The 27,790-nt window shown below is 45.2% G+C and overlaps 1 protein-coding gene across 3 annotated transcripts in view; it reads left to right on the top strand.

Annotated features, from left to right (window-relative positions):
- Gnb1l (G protein subunit beta 1 like) overlaps positions 1–27,790 on the top strand; it is a 70,104-nt gene that overhangs the window by 17,368 nt on the left and 24,946 nt on the right. For all 3 annotated transcript variants that reach the window (XM_052158229.1, XM_052158226.1, XM_052158228.1), the window contains exons 3-4: positions 24,854–24,994; positions 25,401–25,526. In XM_052158229.1, coding sequence (XP_052014189.1) covers positions 24,870–24,994; positions 25,401–25,526 — 251 coding nt within the window. In that variant the 5' untranslated portion in view covers positions 24,854–24,869. The remainder of the gene's footprint in view (positions 1–24,853; positions 24,995–25,400; positions 25,527–27,790) is intronic.

Here is a 27,790-nt window from a genome sequence, read left to right as displayed (position 1 = left end):
GCCTAGCCCCTTGTGGGTGGTTCCACCTCTGGACTGGTATTCTTGGGTGCTATAAGAGAGCAGGCTGCACAAGCCAGGGGAAGCAAGCCAGTAAGAAACATCCCTCCATGTCCTCTGCATCAGCTCCTGCTTCCTGACCTGCTTGAGTTCCAGTCCTGACTTCCTTTGGTGATGAACAGCAACGTGGAAGTGTAAGCTGAATAAACCCTTTCCTCCCCAACTTGCTTCTTGGTCATGATGTTTGTGCAGGAATAGAAACCCTGACTAAGACAACCACCATGCTCAGCCCTTAGAGTATTTTTTTTTATTTAATTTAATTTTATTTTATTTTGTTTTTTTTTTTTTTTTTTTTTTTTTTTTTTGAGACAGGGTTTCTCTGTGTAGCCCTGGCTGTCCTGGAACTCACTCTGTAGAACAGGCTGGCCTCGAACTCAGAAATCTACCTGCCTTTGCCTCCCAAGTGCTGGGATTACAGGCGTGGGCCACCACGCCCTGCTCTCCTTAAGAGTATTTTTTAAAGAGCAAAAGTTAAAATCAAATTTATTATTTTGTGTTATGATTATACCTCCTGAGAACTTTTTACAGTTTATTATTGTGTGTGAGTGCATAGTGTGTGTGTATGTGTGTGTGTGTGTGTGCACGCCAGTCACAGCATGCATGTGGGGTCAGGGGGTGGCTCTGCAGAGCTGGGCCTCTCCTCTACCTTTACATGTGTTCTGGGGCCATCTTGTCAGCCCTGAAATCTTCTTAAAAATCATAGAATAATGAATTTCCCCAGTGTGGTCTCTGTCATCTAGTATGGTTTGGCAATTTTCTTCAGTGTTTTGTGTTTATATCAATTTAGTTTTGAATATTGAATCAGCTTCCCACTCCTGGGATAAACTGTAGGATAGTAGCATATATTCTTTTGTAACAATGGATTCTTTGCTAATTTTTTTTAAGGACTTTGGTTATTGTTGTTTTGTTTTGTGTTTGTTTTTGTTTTGTTGAGATAGGGTCTGACTAGGTATGTTTGGCTGGCCTGGAAGTTGCTATGTAGACCAGGCATGAGGGATATTGGTTTGTGTTTTAGGGAATTAATTTAGAACTGCTAGTATTATTAATCATTACTATCATTACCATTATTATTATTATTATTTACTGTTAGTTTTGGTTTTCTGGAAGACATTATACAGAACTAGTGTCATGTCTTCCTGTGTTTGGTAAGATGGTCAGATGACCACAGTGAGCTGGATTACTTTGTATATTTTGTTTTTGCAAGGATTTAAGCAGAACATGTAGCATGTATGTTAGCGGTGAGAGTGTTTGTCCTGCTTGCAGCAGGCCCTGAGTCTTAACCCTCAGTACTGCAAAACAAAACAAAACTCAGGGTGCAGCTACCCCTTGAGTGGGTGTGGCCCTTACGTGCCCTTCTCTGAGTTGCGCTTTTTGCAGGGTAGAAGTGTGGCTCGTAGTGCCATGGTTTCAGTGTTCTGCTGTCTGAAGCGTAAGTCCTTTTGGTCACTGTTTACTTTATTGCTTCCCTGTGTTTAGCATTGTTGATCAGGAGGAGCTGCTGGTCTTATTGAGCCTCCACAGTTCTGTGGCCCCTCCCTACCTGTACTCATCTTTATTTATTTTCTCTCTAATCCTATTACTTCTTCCCCTGGTGCTTGGCTCTATGCTATGACTTTTCCTGGTTTTCTAAGTTAGAGGCTAAGTGACTGTGAGTTTGAAGACTGTGGATGGCTCCTTCCCCTGTATCTCTCTGAGGCAGGGTCTTACTGTGTAGCTCAGGGTAGGACGGAACTCACTTTATAATTTAGGCTGTCCTCCAACTTACATGATCCTTCTGCCTCAGCCTCCCATGTGCTGAGAGTATACATATGTATTGTCATGCCTGGCTTGAAGACTTCTCTTATATTCTTCTTCTTTTTTTTTTTTTAATGATTTATTTATGTATTTCTTTTCTGTGAGTATACTGGTGCTGTCTTCAGACACTCCAGAAGAGGGCATCAGATCTCATTACAGATGGTTGTGAGTCACCATGTGGTTGCCGGGAACCTCAACCTCAGGACCTCTGAAAGAGTAGTCAGTGCTCTTAACCACCTGAACTATCTATCTCTCCAGCCCCCTTTCTTAGATTCTTAATTTTTGTATTATGTTTAGGCTTGTGCATGCCATGGTGGAAGTCAGAGGACAGACAGCCCGTGGTAGTCAGTCTCTCCTTCCACCTTATGGGTCACAGGGATGGAACTCAGGTCATCAGCTTTGGTGTCTGGTTCCTTCTCTGCGGTCATCGTGCTGGCCCTCATCATCTCTGCTGATGTCCTCTAGAGGACATGCTGGCAAGATGGCCAGGGTGCCTTTTACTCATTCTCTCTACAAAGAAGGCAGTAGAGAAGTGACTGCAGAGACTAGCAATCTTTAGAAAGGGGTAGAGACAACAGGATCCCTGAGGGACACAAAACCCAAAACCACAGAGAGGAAAGGGCTGCATTCTGCCTCTCCCAGCTCAGACCAAGGCAACTGTCTGCTTACAAGGAGACCTCAGAGTCCCTATTGTCTCTCGAGAGACTTCCACAGCCCTCACCGAACCTGAGATATTCAGAGTGGTCTGGGGTTCATAGAGCTGCCGTAGTTAAGAGCTCATGTCTTTTACACCCCTCCCCCCCAAACACACACTATGCCTAAATATCTGTGGTCATCTAGACTCTGAACCTACCTGTGCAGTGAGTCTCACCCTGGGAACCAGCAGATGCCCAGTGTCTCTGTTCTGGGGACCTGCCATTATTCCATCACAGATGCTCTGTGTCTCTGTTCTGGGGACCTGCCATTATTCCATCACACTTAGGATCAGCTGCAGCACCATAACCCCAGCTTCTCAAAATATAGACCTAGCAGAAGTGTCACGACTCTGGCTTCTAGACTGATATGGCACCAGGGAACAGAGTGGAAACTGACATATAACCACAAGCCTGAAATGCTGTGAACACTTGTGCGTGACTTGATAGCCAACCCGGTGGCAGCCTCACCCTGCCCCTGTGAGCCATCTCCTTAGCTGCCAACCCACAGTGCCCCCAAGTACACAAACTCAGTCTGACAACCGCACCCACTGTGGGTGGGTGAAGATCATTGTATACTGTCTGTGGCTCAGCATTCTGCCAAGCAACAGCTTGATCCCTGACAAACCTGTGCCACACAACTGCATCACAGACACCCAGGAGCTGGACCATTGACACAACCAGTATGTCACCAATGGACATCATAGCTGAAGAAACTGCACTACTGTGTCCACTTAAAATTTAAGCTAGCAAGCTGGGCAGTGGTGGTGCACGCGCCTGTAATCCCAGCACTTGGGAGGCAGAGGCAGGCGGATTTCTGAGTTTGAGGCCAGCCTGGTCTACAGAGTGAGTTCCAGGACAGCCAGGGATACACAGAGAAACCCTGTCTCAGAATAAAAAAATTAAGCTAGCAGTATGCTAGACTGACAGCACCTTCCATCTACAGGAAAAAGTCTCTGTAGGGAAAGGAACCCCTTTAAAGTTGTAAGAGGTGGTCTCTCTACTTGCTTCTTGTGTAAAGTCATAGGTTGAAAGTGAAGGATTCAGAAAAGATACTTCAGAAAGAAAGAAAGCCTGTGAGAAAATGAAGATCATTGTATACTGATAAAAAGTCTCAGTTCAGCCGGGTGGTGGTAGCTCACGCCTGTAATCCCAGCACTTGGGAGGCAGAGGCAGGTGGATTTCTGAGTTCGAGGCCAGCCTGGTCTACAGAGTGAGTTCCAGGACAGCCAGGGCTATACAGAGAAACCCTGTCTCAAAAAAAGAACCAAATCCAAACAAAGCAAAACAAAACAAAACAAAAAGTCTCAGTTCATCTATTGATAGTGCATGTATCCAATACAGCACTGCCCAAATGCATAAAGCAAATGTAATATGTCTAAAGGTAGAGATAGTATCTTACACGATAATAGCTGGGATGTCAGCTTCCCAGGAGACAGATTACCCAGGCACAAACAGTGTAACATCAGAGTTAAACTATAGAATAGACCAAATAGCCTGACACCTACAGAGATTCCCTCCAGCAGCTGCAGGGCGTATCCTCTCCTCAGAGTGTGCAGCTCACCGGTGTCAGCCGTGAGCGGGTCACAAAACAATCTCAATGAATTTTTAGAAATCAAAATTATCTCTTTTCTGATCACAAAACTAGAAACCAACAAGAAGAACTGTGGAAATTATAGAAGTAAATAAAAATTAGACAGTATGCCCCTGAACAACTAGTGGGTTCATGAAGAAATTAAAAGGGGAATATTAAAATTTTCTTAAGATGTATGAAAATAGAAATACAGGGTCTGGAGAGATAGTTCAGCGGTTAAGAGCACTGATTACTCTTCCAGAGGTCCTGAGTTCAATTCCCAGCAACCACATGGTGGCTCACAACCATCTGTAATGGGGTCTGATGCCCTCTTCTGGTGTGTCTGAAGATAGCTACAGCATACTCATATAAAATAAATAAATCATTTAAAAAAAATAGAAATATAATATACTGCCAGGCAGTAATAGCTCACACCTTTAATCTCAAGCACTTGAGAGGCAGAAACAGATATCTGTGAGTTCTCTGTGAGGTTGGGGTCTCCAGAATGAGTTCGGGACAGCCGGGACAACACAGAGAAATTCTGTCTCAGAAAACAAACAAACAAAAACAAACAAAAACCAAAAAAAGCAGTATTCAGAAACTATGTGGGGCACGGCAAAAGGAATTTTAAGATGTTTGCCACCACAAATGCCTACATCCACAAGGCGGAAAGGTTTCAACTACGCATTGCATGGCAGTGTGTGGCTCAGGAACTAGGAAAGTAGGAACTGAGGAAGGGATGGTGGTTCAGCTGCTGACCCAAGAGCAAGCCCCAGAACCTGTGTTAGAAAACACAGTAACAAACCAAGAAAGCACAGATGCCGTGGTGGGTTTGCGGTGCTGCTAGAAGGTTGTAGGGCTGCTTTCAGTGGTATTCATCGAAGCAACAGGAACAAGAGAGACCTTGTCTCAATGGGACAGAAGATGCAAACAAATGCTGTCCTCTGCCCCTGACATGTGAATTGTGGCATACTTGTGTGTGTATGTGTACACATGCACAATCAATCAATATATTCTTAAAAGAACTAATCAGCCAGGTGCTTGAAAGCAGAGGCAGGTGAATCTCTAGAGTCAACATCATCAGCCTGATCTTTGTAGCAAGTTCTAGCCAGCCAGGGATTCATAATAAGGCCCTGTCTCACAACAATACAGAAAGAACTAGCAAGTCCCACATTAGTAGGAGGGAAGAATAAAGGTCTGGTAGAGATAAATGAACTGAGACAAACACAGTGCAAAATATCACTGAAACAAAGTTTGGCTTTACAGGGAAGCATGATTAGCACTAAGGAAAAAGCCCAGAAAGAAAAGAGAGAGACATTGTAACTGATACCACAAAAGTAATGTGCATAAGCTATATGCTAACATACCAGAAAATGGGTAAACTTCAGATGGAGAGTACTTTACGAAAATGAAACATGAATAGAAAACCTAAACAAATGATCAAGAACAGCCTCAAATCTTCCAGAAAGTTAAAGGAAGGGAATTCTTCCAAGTTCATGGTGTGAGACCAGCATTCACAACAGACCACTGAATGAAGCAATGTGAGAGTGCTTGTGAAAACCTTAGCAAGTCCAGCCATCTGAAAGGTTTGTTTTTCTCTCTTACTTTATTTTATTTATTTGTATATATGCGTATGCACAAGTTTCCACAAAGGTCAGAAGGTGAACATTGTATCTTTTGGTGCTAGAGTTATAGATCTCTGTGAGCCACCCTGTTACGTAAGCTCCTCCCCACAATTACCTGGCAACAGCCAGGTATGCCCCGCCCAACAGTTGCCTGGCAACAGCCAGGTATGTCTCTCCCCACAGTTGCCTGGCAACAGCCAGGTAGGCCTGGCCTATAAAAGAGGGTGCTAGGCCCCTCCTCTCTTATCTCTTATTCCTCTTGCCTCTCTTCACCTCTCTCCTCTCTGCTCTCTTGGCCTCTCCTCCCCTCCCCCCTTCTCTACACAGTCATGGCCGGCCTCCACTTCTCTACTTTCTCCCTCTCTCTGCTTCTCTCTGCCGCCACTACCCCATTAACTCCCATCCTCTGCCCTGAATAAACTCTATTCTATACCACATCTGTGTGTGTGTGGCCCCTCGGGGAAGGGATGCCCGGGAAAGGCCCTGCCTAGGCACCCCGTTTCCCCACACCGCTGTATACCATTTTCTCTAAACCTCTTTCTCTTTTTATGAACATAACACACCCCGGTGAAGGTACTGAGATGCGAGCTTGTCTTCAGATGGAGGAGTAAGCAGTCTTTACCACTGAGCCATCTTTCCAGCCCCTACCTTGGTTTTTGAGTTGGGCTTCTCACTACCCTACAACTTGCCGTGTAAGCCAGGATGGTTGGCCAGTGAGTCCTAGGGATCTGCGTGTCTATTTCCCTGGCACTGGGACTGTGAGTGCACCCCATGCACCCCATGCCTGGCATGTACCCCCACGCCTGGTATGTATTTTACATGGGCCCTCAAGCTCAGACTCAGGTCCTCAGGTTCGTGCAGCAGCACCACCAGCTAAGCTGTATTTGAAGCCCCTGGCCAGCCGAGTCTTAATGGAAGCTTAAAGAGTACATGGAGACTTAAAGACACATGAAGACTGTGTCTTCAGGGGATGGATTGGGAGAATGAACATCCCCTATACAGAGCTTAAAAAGAAGTACTGTGTCTCCTATCACATATTAGTCAGTTTTGCTTTAATATAGTAAATACCCAAGAAAATTAGTTTATAAAAGAAGAGACTTATTAGCTCACAAGTTTAGAAGTGCTAGCCCTAGGCCAGGCACCATTGCTTTGGGCTTCAGGAGTGCCAGATGGCAGTGATGAACAGTACCCAGCAGAGCACACTGCCTACCTCATGGCCAAGAAACAGAACAGAAAGGAAGAGACTGGGGTCTGCCTCTTAACTGTCCTGTTCAAGGGCACGCACCACAGTGATCTAAGGGCCTCCCACTCGGTCTCACCTCCTAAAGGGTCCTATACTATCCTGTGACAGTGTCCTAAAGACCAAGCCTTTAATGCATGTATGTGAACTGTGTAAATTTTTTGTTGGTTTTTAAAAAATATTATTTCACGTGTATGGGTGTTTTGCGTGTGTGTTTGCCTATGCACCGCATTTGTGCAGTACCCTAGAAGGCTGGCACATCTGGGACATTGGCTGCTTTGAAACTGGAGTTACAGATGTTTGTGAGCCACTGTGAATGCTGGGAACTGATGAGACATTAATAGCTCAGGAAGGGTGAAGAGCTTTGCAGCTGAGTATAGCACAGCAGGATAGCTGGGTGACCATAGTCTATCTCAAAATAGTCAGTAGGCAGGACTTTGAATGTTATCCAGTATGAAGAACTGATGACTGAGCTCACGTCTGTGCTGATTACCCTGATCTGGTCATGACAGCATGTGTGCCTGGATTGGAATGCCACACTGTACCCATAGATACACACAGTTGCTGATTCCAGATCAAGGTGTATGTAAGAGAGTTGTGTGAGTGTGGTGCTCCCATTTGAAATGTGTTAAGCTTTATCCTGGGGGCGAGGATGCCGACTCCCATGGTGATGTTCCACATGCACTTGAGCTGTGGATGGAACTGGGTCTGTGGCCCGTGTCAGACGGATGGAGGAGCGGACTCAGCTTTCCCATGTGCTTGCAATAGAATTTCCAATATTTGTATTACATTTATTCTGTGTATGTACATGCCACAGTGTGTATGTGTGTGTGATATGAATGTCAGAGGGCAACTTTGATGCTTAGGGCAACTTGGTCCTGTCATGTGGGTTCAGGGGCTCAGATGGTCTGTGTGGGCGACAGCACCTTTACCAGACGGACTGTGTCACTGGCTCCTAACTGGACCTTTTTGGGGAAAAGCTTGGCAGGATTAAGAATTGGAGGCTGACCTGAGAGACATAACAAGATCAAAAAAGGAAAAAAAAATTATATGCTAAGAGTGTTTATGTTTATTATAATAATTGATAAGATGATATTTATTATAATGATACATAATTGGCCTTATTTAAGTCTCTTTTTTTCTCCCTCGGGCTTTGTTTCTTTCTTCCTTTCTATTTGTTTGCTTGTTATTTTTATAATGTGCACGGGCGTGTTGCTTCCTTGTATGTCTGTGTACCTTGTATGTCTGGGTACCGTCAGATGGCTGTGAGCTGCCATTTTGGGTGCTGGGAACCAAACCTGGGTCTCTACAAGGGCAGCCAGTGCTCACCACTAGAGCCGGCTCTCTAATACCATTGTTTATTTTTCTTGATAGTCTCAGGTATTCTGATTTTTGTTTGTTTGTCTGTTTGGTTTTAAGTCTCTATGCATAGCTCTAGCTGTCCTGAAACTCACTGTGTAGACCAGGCTGGCCTCAGACGCGTAGAGATCCACCATGCCTGGCTAGGTATTGGAGTCATCTTTGTTGGTAGGGTACAGACGTCATGCTTTAGTTTGGTTTTTCTTCAGTTTTTCCATGTCTTGCGCTCTCACGGAACCCATGCCAAGTTGTCATGGGACTGTAGGCTAAACTGAGTCCTGGGAAACTGAAAAAGGCTTTAGTTTGGTTTACACAGATTTCAGTTCACTGAATGCTACCGACTTTGTATGCTAGTGTTTATTCAAAGTGTTTGTGATTCCGAGAGATTTCTGTTGGGGGACTTTAGAGCCTTTTATGTATAGATTATATCTATCGTCTGTACATATGGATATGTTGATGGTTTTTTTTTCCTATTTGTATCCCCTTTTTCCCTTCTCTTGTCTTGTTGCTCTAGCTAAGACTTCAAGTACTATATTGAACCAGAATGGAGAGGTTTAGATGTCTTTTCTTTGTTTCTCCATTATAACATGATGTTGGCTTTGTTTATCATATATATTTTTTATGTTGCATGTGCTCTCTCCATATTTTCAGTGTTGTTACCACGAATGGATTTTTATATTTTTATTTTTTGTACTGGTTTTCCAAGACAGGGTTTCCCTGTGTAACCCTGACTATCCTGGAACTCACTCTGTAGCTAGACCAGGCCTTTCCTGGATTCACAGAGCTCCACCTGCTTCTGCCTGAGCGCTGGCATTAGAGGCGTGTGCCACCACACCTGGCCAAATGAGCCTTTTGTTGTTTTTATGAGCTTGTTTTTCAGGGACTTACTGAGAATGCCCACATCTGTGCTCATCTGGCAGGTCGTGTGTAGTTTTCTTTTTGTTGTTGTTGTTGTTGTTGTATCGCTATCTCACTTGGCATCAGAGCAAGTCTAGTTGTAAGATGATTTTGAAAGTTCCTTTACTATTAGGGAATAATTGAAGAAAGATTGCGTTTAGTTGTTTGTTTTTAAAGGTCATGTAGAATTCTATAATGAATCCTTTTCAGCCTAGACCTTTTTTAGTTGGGAGATTTTTTTAAATTAGTGTTTCAGTCTTACTGTTTGTTATAGATATGTTTCAATTATTAAATCTTTTCTTGGTTTAAGTTTGCTCAGAAGTGTAGTGAAATATAAGTTTTAATGTTTGCCCTTTATGATTTTCTTGGTTGGTATCAGCTGTGCAGTCATCTCCCTTTAGCCTCTGTTTGCTGGGTTTGATGATACAGGGTCTCCTTTCCCTGTCTTCGGTTAGTCTAGCTAAGGGCGAGCTGCAGAGTTGGCTGCTTCCTTGGCTCTTGGAGTAGGTTTGTCCTTGTTTCCATTTTGTTTCTTTTATCCCGGCCCTGATTATTTCTTCTGGGTTTGCTTGTTCTTGTTTTCCAAGGCCCTGAGATACACCATTTATTGGCAGTCTCTGATTTATTATTATTTTTTTGTTGTTGTTGGATTTGTTTTTTTTTTTTTCCAGACAGGGTGTCTCTGTGTAGCTCTGGCTGACCTGGAGCTTACTCTGTAGACCAGGCTGGCCTCGAACTCAGAAATCTGCCTGCCTCTGCCTCCCAGAGTGCTGGGATTACAGGCGAGCGCCACCACCGCCCGGCATTATTTTTTTTAATGTAGGCACTTAACAATTACAGCATGCTTTGGTAGGGCTGCTCTTATGGCTACCTTGTGTTACATTTTCATTACCATTCATTTCAGGACTTGCAAACTTGCTTCTGATTGCCTCGGTGATCACTAGCCATTCAGCAGTGTGCGCTTCAGTCTCCAGAGTATGCGGATTTTCTGTAGTTTCTCTTACTGATTTCTAGCTTTATCTCACTGTGGTCAGGTATAAGACATTATTTCAGTTTTTCTGTATTGTTGACACTTGACATATTCTAGATGATCTGTTTGAGAGGACGTTCCAGGGCGGCTGAGAAGAGTTTGCAGTCTGCAGTGTTTGGTTGGAATGTTATGTGTATGTCTGATTAAGTCCATTTGAACTTTATTTCTGAGGTCTTCCTTTCTCGTTTTCCTTTTTGTTATTGTCGGGATGAATTATGTACTGGACAGAGTACGGTATTGAAGTTACTGTGCTAAGGTAATCCATTACCTTACTATGTTATAATTAGTACTATTTATTGTATAAAATTAGGTTCACCTTTGTTCGATGAGTATATGTTTGAAATTGTAATGTCCCCCTTTTATTTCCTTCTGTGACAGGGTCTCTGTGTAGCTCTAGCTGTCCTGGATCTCGATCTGTAGATTAGGCTGGCCTTGAACTCACTGAGGTCCTCCTGCCTCTGCCTCCTTAGTACTGGGATTAAAGACCTGTGTAGCCACACCCAGCCTGTAATGTTCTGAGGAGTTACTCCTTTCCTCACCGTGCAGTAATCTTTACCTGTGTGAGCGGGTTTGGAGTTTGTCATATAATAGAATAGTGCCGCACTGAGCCCTCAGCAGAGAGGCGGGCGGCTTCTTGCTGTGGATAATTAACACAAACTCTCAACAAGGTCGTATGCAGAAAGTGAGAGACTTTGAAGCACTTAATCTTAAATGGGATGTCTTCATAAGAGCCCCGCCCTCAGAGTTCAGGGATCTCTACAGAAGAGGAGGTGGAAAGAGGCCCGAGTGGAGGTGGACTCCAAGAAAACAGCACTTCCCAAACCCAGCGCGGCTGATGCCCATGAGAACTTATGGAAACAATGACCGCATATGCAAGACTGCACAGGTTCAGAGCAGAGTAGAGTCCCAGCCCCAAGAAGGGGAAGTGGGCACAAGCCCCAGTCCTGGCCAAGAAGCTGTTTGCAGTTAACACCAGCTGGGGAGGAAAGATGACTTTTCCCTGTGGATTGAGTGGCCCTGGGTATGTCCACCACACGGCAGGGAGGGTTCACACTCTAGAGTGCTTGGCCAATGCAACACAGACTCTATGTGGTTCTGTTTTGTTTGTCTGTAGTTACTTTTGTATTTTGCTTAAGGTTTTTTATTTTTGTAAGAGAAAAAGAATATGAAATTCACTGGGTAGTGGTTGCTCTCAAGTTTAATCCCAGCACTTGGGAGGCAGAGACATGTGGTTCTCAGTTCAAGGACAGCCTGGTCTACAGAGTAAGTCCTAGCACAGCCTAGACTACACAGAGAAATGTCTAAAAAAAAAAAAAAAAAGAAAGAAAAGAAAAGAAGAAGGAAGGGAGGGAGGGAGGTAGAAATTGGGGGAGGGGAAAGAGATGACTAAAATAAATTGTAAAGACTTTTTAAAAATAAAATTAAAAGAGAAAGGAGAAAATGAGGACCTTGCTTGTTTCCTAGGTCCACTGCTTTTTCTATCTTTCTGTAGTTCACCGTGCGGGGTGGAGGTGGGGGTGGGGGTGTTTCTTGGAGCCGACAAACGGATGGATTCTGATTCCAATCTACTTTGTTAGTCTCTGTCTTTTGATTCCCTTATTATTGAAAGGAGTGTTTAATTCTTGTTCTTTTGTTTGGTTTTGTACTATTTGCTGTTTTCCAGATCCTTGTTTGGCTGCGTATGGTTGTAATATTGTTACTTTTGTTCTGTTGACTCTTGCAGGCGTTCACCATTCTCTTGAGTCTGAGGAGTTCCTTACAGTATTCTCTTTAGAGCTGGCTTCATGATGGCAAATGCTTTCATACCGCTTCTGGCACGGGAAGTTTTTCTTTCTTGAAGTGGTGCATACCTTTAGTCCCAGTACTCAGGAAGCAAAGGCAGGTGGATCTCCCTGAGTTCAAGGTCAGCCTGGTCTACTGCTTGAGTTACAGGCCCAACCAGAGCTACACAGTAGAACAAACAAACAAACCAAAACTCTTTTAATTTTTCCCATCGTGACAGACAGTTTTACTAGCTATGGTAGTCTGGATTGGCAGCTGTGGTCTTTTAGAATTTGAGCTACATCATTACAAGTCCTTTTGGTTTTAAGTTTTTATGGGACAGTCAGCTGTAGCTCTAAAGTTTATATTGACTTGACTCTTCTGTCTTGTAGCTTTGAAGCACTTTCCTGGTTCCATATAGTTACTGCTTTAACTATAATATGATCTGGGCAGTTTCTTTTCTGGCCGTGTTGGTGTTCTGTAAGCTGTGTGCTTGTATTGCACGTATTTCCTCGGTGCTTTCAGTGTACTTCTTCTCTGCTTGGAACGTTGAGGCTTTGTCCTTTAATGGCATCCCAAGATCCCACTTGTTAAACTCACACATCTTCATCAACATGTTTGTCCTCAAAGTCGCAGCTTCTCTTTCTTGTCTTCACATCTAACGCTTTTACTGAGCTTTTATTTGACTTAGTGAAGTTCTTATTTTCCACATTTCAGTTGGACTTTTCTGTAAATCATGCTCTAAGGAAACTCACTGGCTCAAAGTTGACCAGCTGAATGCTGGGAAGTGTGGAGACAAGTTTGCATCAGCTCCAGTGAGCAGGCCGTAAACCTGTGAGAACCAGTGTCTGAAAGGGGTCTCCCTGCTTTCTCCCAGGTCTTATGTTTACTTTAGCATGAGTGTTTGCCTGCATACACACACACACACACACACACACACACACACACACACATACATATGGACCACATGCATGTCTTATATCCACTGAAGCTAGGCAGAGAGCTAGGTCACCTAGAAGAGAGGTTACAGGCAGTGGTGAGTACTGTGTGGGCGCTGGTGCAGAAGCAGCCAGTCCTCTGACTGACCGACCGGGCATTCTGCTAGTCCCCAATGGAGAATTTTTGAGGTATTCTCTTTGTTGAAGTCCATTTTTAAGTGCTGTATTCACATCTTGTTTTACCCAGCTACTCTCTTACAAGTCAGAAGTTTATCCATGTCCTTTGATTTCTTTTTTTTAATTGAAAAAGGAAGTAAAAGCATTTTATGATAAAATTGAACATTTACATGGAAAATATTTCTGACAAAATTGAAACAATATAAATAAAAACATGTTAAAATTGACAGTTTTCATGGAAAATTAAAGAGTAAAATGGTAGATATAAAGAACATTGCTAAATTAATTGAAAAAGGAAGTAGAAACATTTTATGATAGAATTAAAGATTTACGTGGAAAATATTTCTGATAAAATTGTAAAAAAAATAGAATAATGTGTTAAAATTGAAGATTATCATGGAAAATTACACAGATAAAATGGTAGGCATAAAAATATTTCTAAGCTGATTGAAAGTGGAATTATAAACATTTTCTGATAAAATTGAAGATTTACATGGAAAATATCTCTGATAAAATTGAAGAAATATGTAGAAAAACATGTTAAAATTGACTATTTCATAGGAAATTATACAGATAAAATGGTAGGCATAAAAATATTTCTAAGTTGATTGAAAGTGAAATTAAAAACATTTTCTGAGCCGGGTGGTGGTGCACACCTGTAATCCCAGCACTCTGGGAGGCAGAGGCTGGCAGATTTCTGAGTTCAAGGCCAGCCTGGTCTACAGAGTGAGTTCCAGGACAGCCAGGGCTATACAGAGAAACCTTGTCTCTAAAAGACCAAATCAAAAAAAAAAAATTTTTTTATAAAATTGAAGATTTACATGGAAAATATTTCTGATAAAATGTAAGAAATATAGAAAAACATTAAAATTGACTATTTCATAGAAAATTATAAGATAAAATGGTAAGCATAAAATATTTCTAAGTTGATTGAAAGTGGAATTATAAACATTTTCTGATAAAATTGACAACTTACATGGAAAATATTTCTGATAAAATTGAAGAAATATGTAGAAAAACATGTTAAAATTTAACATGTTAAGATTATTATGGAAAATTACAGATAAAATGGTAGGCATGAAAATATTTCTAAGTTGATTGAAAGTGGAATTATAAACTTTTTCTGATAAAATTGAGGATTTACATTGAAAATATCTCTGACAAAACTGAAAAAATATGTAGAAAAACACATTAAAATTGATTATTTCATGGAAAATTACACAGATATGGTAGGCATAAAATATTTCTAAGTTGATTGAAAGTGGAATTATAAACATTTTCTGATTAAATTGAAGATTTACATGGAAAATATTTCTGATAAAATTGAAGAAATATATAGAAAAACCATGTTAAAATTGAAGATTATCATGGAAAATAATACAGATAAAACGGTAGACATAAAAACATTACTAAATTAATTAGAAGAGGAATTATAAACGTTTTTTGATAAAATTGAAGATTTACATGAAAAATACTTCCGTTAGTCTAAGCCTTTTTATTGGGGAATTGAGATATTAAGGAATAGTGATTGTTGCTTCCTGTTATTTTTGGTGTTATTTTTATGTTTGTGTGGTTACTTTCTTTTGGGATTGTTGGAAGATTACTTTCTTTCTTTCATTTTTTTTAAGATTTATTTATTATAATATCTAAGTACACTGTAGCTGTCTTCAGACACACCAGAAGAGGGCGTCAGATCTCATTACGGATGGTTGTGAGCCACCATGTAGTTGCTGGGAATTGAACTTAGGACCTTCGGAAGAGCAGTCAGTGCTCTTAACCGCTGAGCCATCTCACCAGCCCCGGGAAGATTGCTTTCTTGCATTTTCTTTCTCTCTTTCTTTCTTTCTCTCTTTCTTTCTTTCTCTCTTTCTCTCTCTCTCTTTCTTTCTTTCTCTCTTTCTCTCTTTCTTTCTCTCTTTCTTTCTTTCTTTCTTTCTTTCTTCTTCTTTTTTTTTTTTTTTTTTTTTTTGGTTTTTTTGAGACAGGGTTTCTCTGTGTAGCCCTGGCTGTCCTGGAACTCACTTTATAGACCAGGCTGGACTTGAACTCAGAAATCTGCCTGCCTTTGCCTCCCAAGTGCTGGAATTAAAGGTGTGCACCACCACCTCCTGGTGCTTTCTTGCTTTTTCTAGGGTGTAGTTTCCCTCCTTGTGTTGTTGTTTTCCATCTATTATCCTTTGTAGAGCTGGACAGATATTGTGTAAATTTGGTTTTATCATGGAATATCTTGGTTTCACCATCAATGATGATTGAGAGTTTTGCTGGGTATAGTAGACTGGACTGGCATTTGTGTTCTCTTAGGATCTGTATGACATCTGCCTAGGATCTTCGAGCTTTCTTCATCTCCACTGAGAAGACTGGTGTAATTCTGATAGGTTTGCCTTTATAAGTTACTTGACCTTTTTCCCTTACTGCTTTTAATATTCTTTCTTTGTTTAGTGAATTTGGTGTTTTGATTATTATATGCCGGGAGGATTTTATGTTCTGGTCCAGTCTGTTTGGAGTTCTGAAGGCTTCTTGTATGTTCATAGGCATCTCTTTCTTTAGGTTAGGGAAGTTTTCTTCTATAATTTTGTTGAAGATATTTACTGGCCCTTCAAGTTGGAAATCTTCACCCTCTTCTATACCTATAATCCTTAGGTTTGGTCTTCTCATTGTGTCCTGAATTTCCTGGATGTTTTGGGTTACAAGCCTTTTGCATTTTGTATTTTCTTTGTCAATGCTTTCTATGATATATTCAGGATCTGAGATTCTTTGTTCTATCTCTTGTATTCTGTTGTTGATGTTTACATCTGTGACTCTTGATTTCTTTCCAAGGTTTTCTATCTCCAGAGTTGTCTCCCTTTGCGATTTCTTCATCGTTTCTACTTCCATTTTTAGATCCTGTATGGTTTTGTTCAGTTCCTTCACTTGTTTGTGTTTTCCTGTAATTCTTTAAGGGAGTTTTGTGTTTCCTCTTTAAGGGTTTTTACCTATTGACACATGTTCTCCTGTATTTCTTTAAGGGAGTTATGTCCTTCTTGAAGTCTTCTATCAGCATCATAAGATGAGATTTTTAAATCCAGCTCTTGCTTTTCCAGTGTGTTGGGGTATCCAGGATTTACTGTAGTAGAACTGGGTTCTGATGTTGCCATATGGCTTTGGTTTCTTTCTTTTTTTTTGTTTTTTTTGTTTTGTTTTGTTTTTTGTTTGTTTGTTTTGTTTGTTTGTTTGTATTTGTTTTTTGAGACAGGATTTCTCTGTATAGGCCTGGCTATCCTGGAACTCACTCTGTAGACCAGGCTGGCCTCGAACTCAGAGAGCCACCTGCCTCTGCCTCCCAAGTGCTGGGATTACAGGCATGTGCCACTACGCCCGGCGTCATGGCTTTGGCTTCTTGGTAGGGTTCTTGCACTTGCCTTTTGCCATCTGGTTATCTCTGGTGTTAGCTGGTCTTGCTGTCTGTGGCTGGAGCTTGTCCCTCCTATGGGCCTGTAAGCCTCTGTCTGTACTCCTGGGAGACCACCTCTCTTCTGGCAGGGTCTGTGCACAGAAGGCTGTGGATCTGCCTGGCTCCCTGGTGCAAATGGTGACTAGAAGACTCCTGTCCCAGCAGCTCCATTGATTGAATGCCCTATGCGCTCCTAGCTGTTCCCCTCCTGAGAGAAGGTGGAGATCTCACCTCCGTGCTCAGGAGTGAAAGCACTGCTGGGAGATCACTCTCTCCTGGTGGGATGTGCATAGAAGGCTGTGGAGCCACCTGGTTCCCTGGTGCAAATAAATGGTGGCTGGAACTAATTTCTTAAAGAATTTATAATTATTTTTTGTCTACATCCTTATCATTGGGAACCATTAGTGTGGGTAATATTTGAATGGGTCATATTCTCTTGGTTTTTCATGTTTCTTTTGCTTTTTGCTTTTGGAGTTCCAAGTCTGGACTTAACTATTTTTTTTAAGTCAGGTTTCTTTTCTCAGTAAAGTGTTCACAGTACTCAGTAGGACTAGATTAGTGGTTAAGGTGCCATTTGTTCACACTGTGATGTTTTGAGCACTAGGCACTATCTGCAGTCCTTCCCTAAGAGGGGAATACTGTATACAACAACAGCCTTTCTGAGGGTAGACCCTCCGTGAAAACAGTTAAACCCAGCAGCACTAGGGAGGCAGAGGCAGGGGAATGTCTGAGTTCAAGGCTAGCCTGGTCTACAGAGTGAGTTCCAAGACAGCCAAGGCTACACAGAGAAACCCTGTCTCAAACAAACAAACAGACAAACAAACAAAAAAATTGAAAGTAGACCCTTAGTTCTTCAACTTCTTTGGGGAGTAAAGAGACCCTGGCCCCGTCGAAAGAAGGAAAGGAGGGAGGGAGGGAGGGAGGGAGGGAGGGAGGGAGGGAGGGAGGGAGGGAGGGAGGGAGAGAGGGAGTCTGAGGATAAGGGCTTGGTTAAGGAATGTAAATGGGAATTGTACCTAGGAAGAACTGTAGGAAAGGTGTGTTTGGGGCACTGAGAATAAAGAAGTAAATGTACAGATTCTTAGGTAACACAGAACTGTCCTGTGTCGGGAGGCCGAGCCATAAAGACCCTGCAGACCAGTCCTGTCTGTGGTTTTTGAGAGACACAAAAGAGAAGGGGAAGAGAAAGCTGAGAAAAAGTAAGTCAGATCGGCCAAGCAGCATGGCCGCGCTGCCTGCTGGCTCGGCTCAACATCTGCTGTTGTGTAAATAAGGAGTGGGTGTGGGGTGGAGATCCAGGGGTGGAGACTCACCGTCTGCCTGCTGGGTTCTGCACCCCTCTCCATCCATCCTCAGCTCCCAGAGCTCCCCCCTCCACACACACACACCCCAGCTGCACCCCTCTCTGTCCTCCGCAAGCTCCTTCAGGACTCTAACATCCTGTCTCCCCCAGTCTAGCGGCACTCAGGGTTGTTCCAGATAGAGTGAGCCTTGGTCCAGGTCTCTCACTTGGGTTGCTAAGCTGCCTTTGAAAGCGCATATCACTGCTGCTGGGGCAGTTGCCAGGACTCAGCACCCGTGAGGCACTGTCTTTTTGGTGCCTCCTGGTAATGCTGCTGCTGGCCTGGGTGTGGAATTGCTCTAGCATCTTTGACTCTTCTGGTAGCTGTCTCCAGCCTTTTCAGACTGTTGCCTAGAAATTCTGGCGGACTGTGCCGAGTGTCACCTGATGTTTTGGGATTTATTAAACTCATATACTTTTGAAGTTTTTTGTTGTTGTTGTTGTTGTTTTTTTGTTTTTTAGAGTCACTCTTTTTTCTTACTTCAAATAAAGCCTTTCTACTACGTAGCTCCTGCACAGTGGCAGAGGATGCTAGTGGTGGACGCTGGGCATCCTGTTCTAGCCTGCTCCATCTTATTCCCTTGAGCTGAGCTGGCAGCCAGCATGACCCAGTGACTGAGTCTGCTGCACACAGCACTGGGCTGGGGTGTGCCATAGCCATGCTCAGCTTTTACGTAGGTACTGGAAACGAGCTCAGTCGTCATACTTCTGTCGGAGGAGCTCTTACACAGGGGGCCGTCTTCTCAGCCTGCCAATGTTAAGCTTTTTGTTTTTCCTTAAGATTATAGATTTTTAAGTTTTAGTGTATCTGTATGGGTATTTCGCCTGAATGTATTTCTGTGTACCATGCATGCAGTGCCCACAGAAGCCAGAAGAGGGCATCAGATCCCCTTGAATTAGAGTTAGAGCTGCCAGTGAGCCACTGTATAGGTGCTGGGAACTGAACCCTGGAGCTCTGGAAAAGCATCCAGTGCTCTAAATTGTTGAAGCAGCTCCAGCCCCACTGTTGCTTTGTTTGTTTGTTTGTTTGTTTGTTTGTTTGAGACAGGGTCTCTCTACACCGAGTTCACTATGTAGATGAGGCTGGCCCTGAGCTCACAAACTCAGTCTTCCTCTGCCTCCCAAGCCTGGGATTAAAGGTGTGTGCCATCACACCTGGCTAATGTTTTCAAGGACTTTAAAGGTTATTACTGAGGGCTGGAGGAATGCTGCTGCGGTTGAGAGCATTGGCGCTCTTCCAGAGGGCCTGGGTTTGCTTTCCTGCACTCACGGGGCAGCTCACAGCCATATGTGACTCCAGCTCGAGGGGGTCTGACATCTTCTGACCTCTGTGAACACCAGGCACACGTGTGATACACAGACATATGTGCAGACAGAACATTCATACATATAACATAATAAGGCCATTCATGCTCACTGAAAGAGCAAGGAGAAACTTTTACATCCATCCAGATCCTTGCCATTTCTTCTCAACCTTCCTACAGAAGGCTAGAGAAAAGAAAAAAATTTAATTTTTTCCTATTCCTAATCAGGTAAGTAATCAAATTAGTGTATTATATTTGGATCATATTTGTGTAATTTTAAAAATTATTGAGTTGCTGATTTGAATCTTATTTAATTTGTTTAATAAAATGTAGCTTCGGAGAGAATTTCCAACTTTTTTCTTTGTTTTTCGAGACAGGGTTTCTCTGTGTAGCCCTGGCTGTCCTGGAACTTACTCTGTAGACCAGGCTGGCCTTGAACTCAGAGATCTGCCTGCCTCTGCCTCCCAAGTGCTAGAATGAAAGACACGTGCCACTATCACCTGGCTTAAATTTTTATTAAATCTAAAATGACTACACCATACACTCACACACATAAATAACACAATATGATCTGTTGCCCATACCCAGATTTTTTCAAATATCTCCAAAGTCAGATGTCCCTGGAGAGCCACCATGGCTCTGCCCTTGGTTTGTAAGATTTAATTCATGTTTATATGAATGATATGGGGTGTTGCATGCATGTGGGGGTTGGAGAATGGCTTTATGGGGTACTCTCCTTCTACCATGTGGGTGCTGGGGCTCACTCAGATTGATAGGCTTGCCTGCGAATTACCCTTAGCACTGAGCACTGAGCACCCCGATGGTCCTAGCCGGCCTTTCCTTCTCTCTTTTCCCCTCCAGCCCTTTTCTTTTCTTGAGAGAAGGCATCTCCGTAGCCTTATCTGCCTATCGTGGAACTCTGTGTTGACCAAGCTGACCTTCCACTCACAGAGATCTACATGCTTCTCCCTCCTACATGATGGGATTAAAGGCGTGTGCCATCATGCCTTGTCTAGCCCGCCCTCTCTGCTGACTGATCCAGTATCTAATTTACTATCCAGTATCTGAAGTTTATGTGTTGCATTGGATTTTGATCTCCCTCCCTCTCTCCATCTCTTCCTGTGTGTGTGTGTGTGTGTGTGTGTGTGTGTGTGTGTGTGTGTGTGTGTGTCTAGGAGAGGGGTGAGACAGGGTTTCTCTATGTAGCCCTCACTGTCCTAGAACTCACTATGTAGATCCGACTGCCTCTAACTCAGAGATCCTCCTGCCTCTGCCTCCCAACAGCTGCCCAGCTGGTTTTCATATCTCTTCAGTCTACACTAAAATAGAAGAATTACTGCCTTTTGCTTCCGTAGTTTCTCTTGACCTTGGCCGTTTTCAGCAGCCTAAGCTACACTGTCTTGTACAGTGTCCCAGGTCTGGATGTGTCTGTTTCCTCATGGCCAGGTTCATGTTTGAACATTGTCTGCATGGGTTCCTGCTGTGGTGCCCTGGTATCTTATCGCATATTATCAGGAGATAAGCTATACCTGTTGTTTAGCATTGGCGGGGCCAACTCCTTTCTTTTGGGGAAGGTGATGACAGCTAGATGTCTCCATTGTAAAGGCACACTTCCCTTTTGTGACTAGTAACCTTGAAAGAGTACCCTGGAAACCTATTTCTTATCAACCTTTTTCCAGATCTGATTTGGGATTTATCCTTTCTATCCCGGCTTATTTTTTATTGCTGTGATAAAACAGTGACCAAAAGCCGCTAGGAAGGAAAGGGTTTATTTGGCTTACTTGTCCTGATCGCAGACTATCATTGAGGGAATTCAGGGCAGGAACTCAAGCAGAGGCAGGAACTCGAGAGACCATGGAGGAATTCTGTTTACTGGCTTGCTTTTTTATGCAACCCAGGACCACCTGCACAGCCGTGGTGTACCGCTGCCAGTGGGCTGGGCCTTCCTACATCCATCATTAATCAAGAACATGCTCTCCGCGTACTTGCCTGCAGCCAATCTGATGTAGGCATTTCCCCCAGAGAGGTTCCCTCTTCCTGGAGGATATTAGCTTGTATAAAGTTGGCATAAAACTCTCAGTGCAGTGGAGTCACAGAGGAAGCCTCTCCTTGAGGGTGATCCTGAGGTCTCGCGACCACAGGACCACGGCTGCTGCGGTTTGCCCAGGGGCCACCGTTATTATCTACGGTATGTAGGCCCAGTGGCACTTTCAGGGCAAGTTGTAGCATTGTAGGAAAGGTCATCCATTTTCCAAATCACTGGGTTTTCTCTTTTGTAAATTTTTAAAATAAATTGTCTCTCTTGGACATGTTGAGGAACCAAACTTTGGATTTTTTCAATGGTTTGTCTTCCCATTTGTAAAGGAAGAGATTGGGTTAGAGCCACACAGCAGCACTGTACATGGGCCGAACACAGGGGCTGCAACCTCCACCGAGGGCGGCCAGTGGCCAGGGGCCAGGAGAGATAGGATAATACAATTATTCTCAATTAGATTAATAAAGAATAATTAGATGTCATAAATCGAGTAATCATAGGATATTGTCATAGGAAAAATATGTAGGTAGAATTAATTAGTTTTCAAATAAAGCGTTTATTTAATTGCCTGAAATGATGGAGCCCTTAATTGTTGATGCATCATTTTGGCCTGAGCTTTTCAGCTGTTGTAACAGCGTGACGTGACGGGTTTGTTCCCTGCATTTCTGGGGAGACAATAGAGGAGACCTTGATTTCATCACTTCACAATGAGCCTTCTGCTGTAAGGTTCTGGAAACTCCCACCATGCCGCAGGCAGGTGGCAAGTGTGGGCTGAGCTCCAGTTGGAACTGCCCAGGGTCATGGTGTGAGAACTCTCATATACACATGTGCATGACTGTACATGTGAACACAAGTGTACACATGTGCTTTGGTGTGTCCCCACACGTGGAATGCATATGAGGAGTGCATCTATGTGGGTAGGTGTTAACGTTTGCACGTATAAGTGTGAGCATCTTGGTGTCTGTGTATAGACACATGGCTACAGTGTGCGTAGTATCTGGATTTCACTGTGTGCCTACAGAGAGTCGTGTCAGAGTCCCTGGCCTGGACCCATGTGGCAGGATGCCCCTGTGCCTTGGAGCTTTGACCTCTGAGAGGTCAGGTTCTTGAAGGTGGTGAAGCAAGGCCTGTAGGCCTGCGTCTGGCAAGAACACAGCTGAGCTCTGGAGGATCAGCCGTTGCCCTCTGACCCTGTCCTTTGGAGCGCCTGCTTGAGGCAGTTCTTCCAGCATCGGTGATCTGGGACATGTGTCCGTGAACAGCAATGTGAGGTACTGATTCTCCTAGCAGAAGGCCCCTTCACATTTTTGAAGAGTCGGTTAGCTTTTAGCAATTTATGAGTTTTATTTAGTTAAAGCTCCTTCCCTGCCTACCTACCCCCCTCCCCCCAAAAAAAATACCAAAAGAGGGGATTGGCAGTCTGTATATGCATTCCTGTGATCTTGTTTTCTGTGAAAGCTCTTGAGGGAGGCAGGGCTCAAGAGTAGAGCTAGCCCGGGAAGGGCTTGACGTGGTGGGACCTGCATCAGGTCAGTAGGATTAGATACTGTCTTAGCTCATGCCATTGGCGTGGGTACAGACCTCAGTGGCCTGCACAGCCATGATCATGCCCCATCCTTCTAGTCTACCCTCCACAGGGCTTGGCGGCCTCCTGGGAGCCTGAGTCTGGCTGTTGTGTGCCTTGTTCCACTGTGGTGTGGCTCAGAGCCCATACCTTCATTTCTCCTAACAAGGAAGGGAAGGCGAGGGCATAGGATGTGTGGAGGATGGCACTGGTGGAAGCATGCTGGAAGATGTACCTGACAGGATTGCCTCAGGAGGCTGCCCATTACAGAAGGCTTCGTTTCTCTGGCTTCTACACAGTTGGGTGTGCCTCAGCCTGTAGTCTCTCTTCCCACATTCCACACAGACTTGAAGCCAAGACTCCACTCTAGAAGAATCCTGGCTAGTAGCTCCTTTGCTGTGTTCTTTTCCTTGCCGTGTTCTTTTGATGGCTGCAACTGCCCCCCAATTTGGGCAGAGCTGCCTCTCCCTGCTGTGTGGGCTGCATGGACGTAGAGTAGGATTTGCCCTGGCCCCTTGGAAAGGCTCCTGAAACAAGCTCCTGCAGGCCCCCTGCTGTCTCCCTCTGACCTGTTCCTCTGCCTTCATCCAGCTTGGGACAAAGGGCAGCCGACTGAGGGACTGGGAGGTGTGAGAAGGGTGGTCTGCAGAGGTCCAGTGTGAGAGCTAGGACACCGCAAAGTAGACCCTAGCAGGTCTTAAATACAAGTCCTGGGATTTGAGGAGTGGTCTGTCTGCTGGGGCAGCAGCTCTGTGGGTGTGACCAAATGACTTGGTCCTGTCCCTTCCATGTACCCTTCCTGGCTGTTCTGCCCCTTGGTGGCATGTGTCTTGAGAGCATTTCAGGCTGGTTCCAAGGAATCCAGGGCAGCTCACCCCAGATCCCTTCCTCAGTTTCTCAAAAACTAAAAGTACACTACACAGAGTGGTGATAAGTAGACCCGGCAGTGCGGGACGTGAGCTGTGGCCGTTTATAGCGTTCTCGGGGCTCCGTGTTGCCCTCATTTACAAGCTCGTGTCTGCTGAGCCTCTGGGTGCGAGGCAGGGGCAGCACAGTCCAGACTCCTCACGCTGGCCGTGGGACAGGAGTGGGAGTCGTCACCCAGGCACATCTTCACTGTAGTGTAGGGCGGAGAGAGAATGGCTCCAGAGGGGAGGGCTTCTGAGGGAACACAAGGGTAAAGCCTGCTTGGGAAGGGACTCAGCCCAGTGTGTGTCAGGATGAGCGCCGGGATGCGCAGGGTCACTGTGGGAGGGACCGTCTGGGTACCTGCCTCATGGACCATCACAGGGACAAGGACTTCTGAGAGACAGAGATTAGGCCTAACTCTGACAGGTGTGACAAGTAGAGTTCATAACAAGGAACAGGTAGGGGAAGTGCATGGAGACTAGGAAGGAAGGGGACAGCAGCTGCGGGGATCCAGGCTGAAGGTGTCCAGGGTAAGCAAATGTCACTTTTGGTGACAGAAAAGGCCGAGGGCCCCACCGTTCAGAACGCATGCAGTGATAGATATGAGGGTGATATTAAAATGACTTAGAGTTTTTGCTGAAAATATTCACAAGGAGGCCTAGAGCCTGAATCAAATTTGGCCAAGCAAGGCTCCTTTTCTGTTGTGGTGCTAGGAGTGGAGCCCAGGGCCTTGAACTTGCTAGACAAATACTCGACCAGAGAGGCAGCAGGGGCTATACACAGTACCCAGGCTCCGCGTGCCAAGAGGGACAGGCCCGGACCTGGCCACACCAGAGCTGATGGATAAGTCAGGGCTACAGGAGAAGGTGCCCACCGGCCACGGTGACGGCTGGCTGTTGGGGTAAGCTGGGCCGCACTGCCGCAGACCTGCTCTTCCTCAGCCACAGAGCCTGTCCACACTGTGGAGGGCAGAATCCTTTTTCCAGAAGAGGCGAAAGTTGGGTTGTGAGCCAAGAGCTTTTTAAGTGTCCCTCTCCGGTGCCTTCTATAGATACATAGAGCTCTCTGGCTGCATTCTATAGGTATCCAGAACCCCCTGTCTCTCACGTCTTCCCTTGTACCCCAGGACTGCATTTACCCACATGGCAGCCCTGTTCCCACCACCGCCTGGTCCCAGATTCGTCCTCCGAGGCGCACAGTCAGCTGTGAACACGCTCCATTTCTGCCCACCATCCCAAGCTGCAGAGGATCCACTCCTTTTCTCCGGGTGAGTCACAGCTGTCCTGCCCCAAGCCCAGGGTGGGGCCCAGCCTGGGGCTGTAGGGAGCCCAGTCGCCGTCTGAGGTGTGGTGGAGGGCACTGTGCAGGGAGTGTGTTTGCCTCACTTTCAGAACCTGACCGATACACTGTGCATGCTGAACTTGCAGGGGCAGAGAGTCATGTCTCTGTCCCACAACACTGAGTTCTGACAAAGTACCCCATCCCTTGACCCTTCTGGCCACCTTCCCTGGAAGGGAGGCTTGTCGGACCTTTGGTTCAGAGTCAGCCATGTTCCAGTGAAGTCTTCTGCAGCTGAAGCATCTTCATCCACTGGCTGTGTGTGGTACTGGCCTGGAGTGAGCTCAGCACTGCCCCAGCCCCTGACCTGTCTGTGCCTGGCTCCTTTCCAACAGGTCTCAGAATGGCCTAGTACACATCTGGAGCCTACAGACTAGAAGAAGAGCTGCCACTCTAGATGGCCATGGGGGCCAGGGTGTAATCTGGCTGAAGACACTCCCACAGGGACAGCAGCTCCTCAGGTGGGTTACAACAGCACAGAGAAGTCCCAGGGGCTTTAGGCCAGGAACTCTCTAACAGAGCTGGATGGCAGATGAGTGGGGTGGGGGTGGGGCATGGCTCTGGTCAGGTTGGCTGCAGCTTGTGGACAGTGTGGGGCCAGCTCCAGCCTTTGGGAAGCAGACAACTCTGACTTCTGTCAGGTGGAATTGGCCTCTTTCCTGGGACCCTTTGGTGCTCTGAGACGGGTCTGGGAGGTGCCATCTGAGGTAACTGCTACCAGCCCAACAGGCAGCTGAGGGAAAGGCTCTGGCTTAGAAGTGGACAGAGGTAGCCAGGTGGCAGCGGCGCACGCCTTTAATCCCAGCACTTGAGAGGCGGAGGCAGGTGAATTTCTGAGTTCGAGGCCAGCCTTGTCTACAGAGTAAGTTCCAGGACAGCCAGGGCTACACAGAGAAACCCTGTCTCGAAAAAAAAAAACAAAAACAAAAAAAAATAGTGGACAGAGGTAACAGCAGGAACAGGCACAGATAATGCAGGGCCAAGCTGACAGGCTTGAAAGGCATGAAGGGTAGCCTGGGGTGACACTTACATAAGCCCCTTCTCTCCCAGCCAGGGTGGTGCTGCTGCAGTCCCTCCTACAGTCTCCACTGAGGTCAGGAGGCCTGTGGGGGGCTTGGGGTGTGGAGTGCCCAGGTGCATTTGCACTGCACTGGAGACCACAGCACACCGAAGCTGCCTGGCCTCAGCTGTGTTTGGGGCCAGGTTTCTTCAAGAGGCCCTGGAAGGGGCTTGGGCTTTCATATCCAGCAAGGCTGGAGGCCCCCAGCACTGGCTGCACCTGGGCCACAGGAGCTGGCCAGCTGGTATTTCTTTACCTTTGTCATTGTGAAACCACATATTTACAGGCCAGCTCAGGAGTATGCAGACCCTTGCAGCACCTGAGTAACCACTGCCCATCAAGGACAGCACCGTGGCACCACCCGCTGTGCAGTCAGTGGCAGCTGGGACTGCTCTGCTGGCTTGCTGTGTTGTCTTGAAAAAAGAGAAGAATGATTTTATGAGTTTTTCTAAACTTTAAGTTAGGAGAGGAAAAAAAAACAAAACTAGAAGACTCCCAGGTATTTAATGCATACCTGTGGTCTCGGTGCTCTGTAAGCCAGACAGGAGGGTTGCTGTGACTTTGGGAAACCACTGGTTTGGACTGATTGCATTTTTTTTTTTTATTGACATGTGAAGTCCTTTTTATATTTCAGATAGTATTCTTCTATCACAGATAATCTTTGCAGCAGGGTGGCATCTATTTTCCCTCTGCTAGGGTTGTCTTCATGCAGTCACGTTGGCCAGGCTGTGCCTTGCCCCACGTGGTCAGGCTCCTGGTCATAGAGAAGCCTGTGAAGACATGGTTGGGTGTCCTTACCTGTCTCCCAACCTCACTGCTGCTCATTTAGATCCGCATTCTCTGGGATGTGCTGCTTTTGTGGGTACAGGCAGGTCTGGTCTTCCCTGTGGAAGTCAACCCTGTTGGCGTCAGTGTCCAAGGCCACAGACAGGAAGAAAATGCTAGCAGCCGCATGTGAGCTCTGGGATCGGTTTCCTGGTCCCCATTTCTCATGATCTCAGTGTTTCTCAAGTACTCTGGAGGGTAGAATGGACAAGACCACACACGGTACTGCATCCAGGGAGGAAGCCCGGGTGGTGACTGAGGGTCCTTGGCAGGAGAGACTGGCTTTGGTCACACAGGTGGGTCTGTCTGCTGGGTCCACTGTCAGCATCCTGGAGGCTGAAGTTCCCTGATCTGAACATCTGAAAGCTTGTTTCTTGTTGGTTTTGTTTGTTCGTTTTTGAGACAGGGTCTCACTTTGTAGCTCTGGCCAACCTCAATTCCTTATGTTGTAGACCAACTGAACCTGAACTCACAGAGATTGCCCTATCTCTGGCTTCTGATTACTGGGCCTAAAGGCATGCTCCTCCGCTCCCGGTATAAAGATCTGAGATCAACATTTCTTCGGAAACCTGGCTGTTGTGTTTAGAAAGCTGATGAGCCGGTTGTCCATAGGTGAACCTACATTGCCCATACTGTCATTCACCTATGTTCAACTGTGTGTTCTATCAGCATGTGTCTAGCCATACACATGTTGTCACTGACCTGAGCTCTGACCTGACCCACAGTGCTATATGCTCATCAGCTCTTTGATAAGGAACCTTATATTTACTACTGGCTCCCATATTTGCTCTGCTAGAGAGGGCAGAACCGATGGCTGCCAGGAGCCAGCCTGCTCAGGGC

This window comes from Apodemus sylvaticus, chromosome 15, assembly GCF_947179515.1.
Source record: "Apodemus sylvaticus chromosome 15, mApoSyl1.1, whole genome shotgun sequence".
Classification (NCBI taxonomy): domain Eukaryota; kingdom Metazoa; phylum Chordata; class Mammalia; order Rodentia; family Muridae; genus Apodemus; species Apodemus sylvaticus.
Note: the sequence above shows the minus strand (reverse complement) of the source record. Positions and strands in the feature narration are given on the sequence as shown.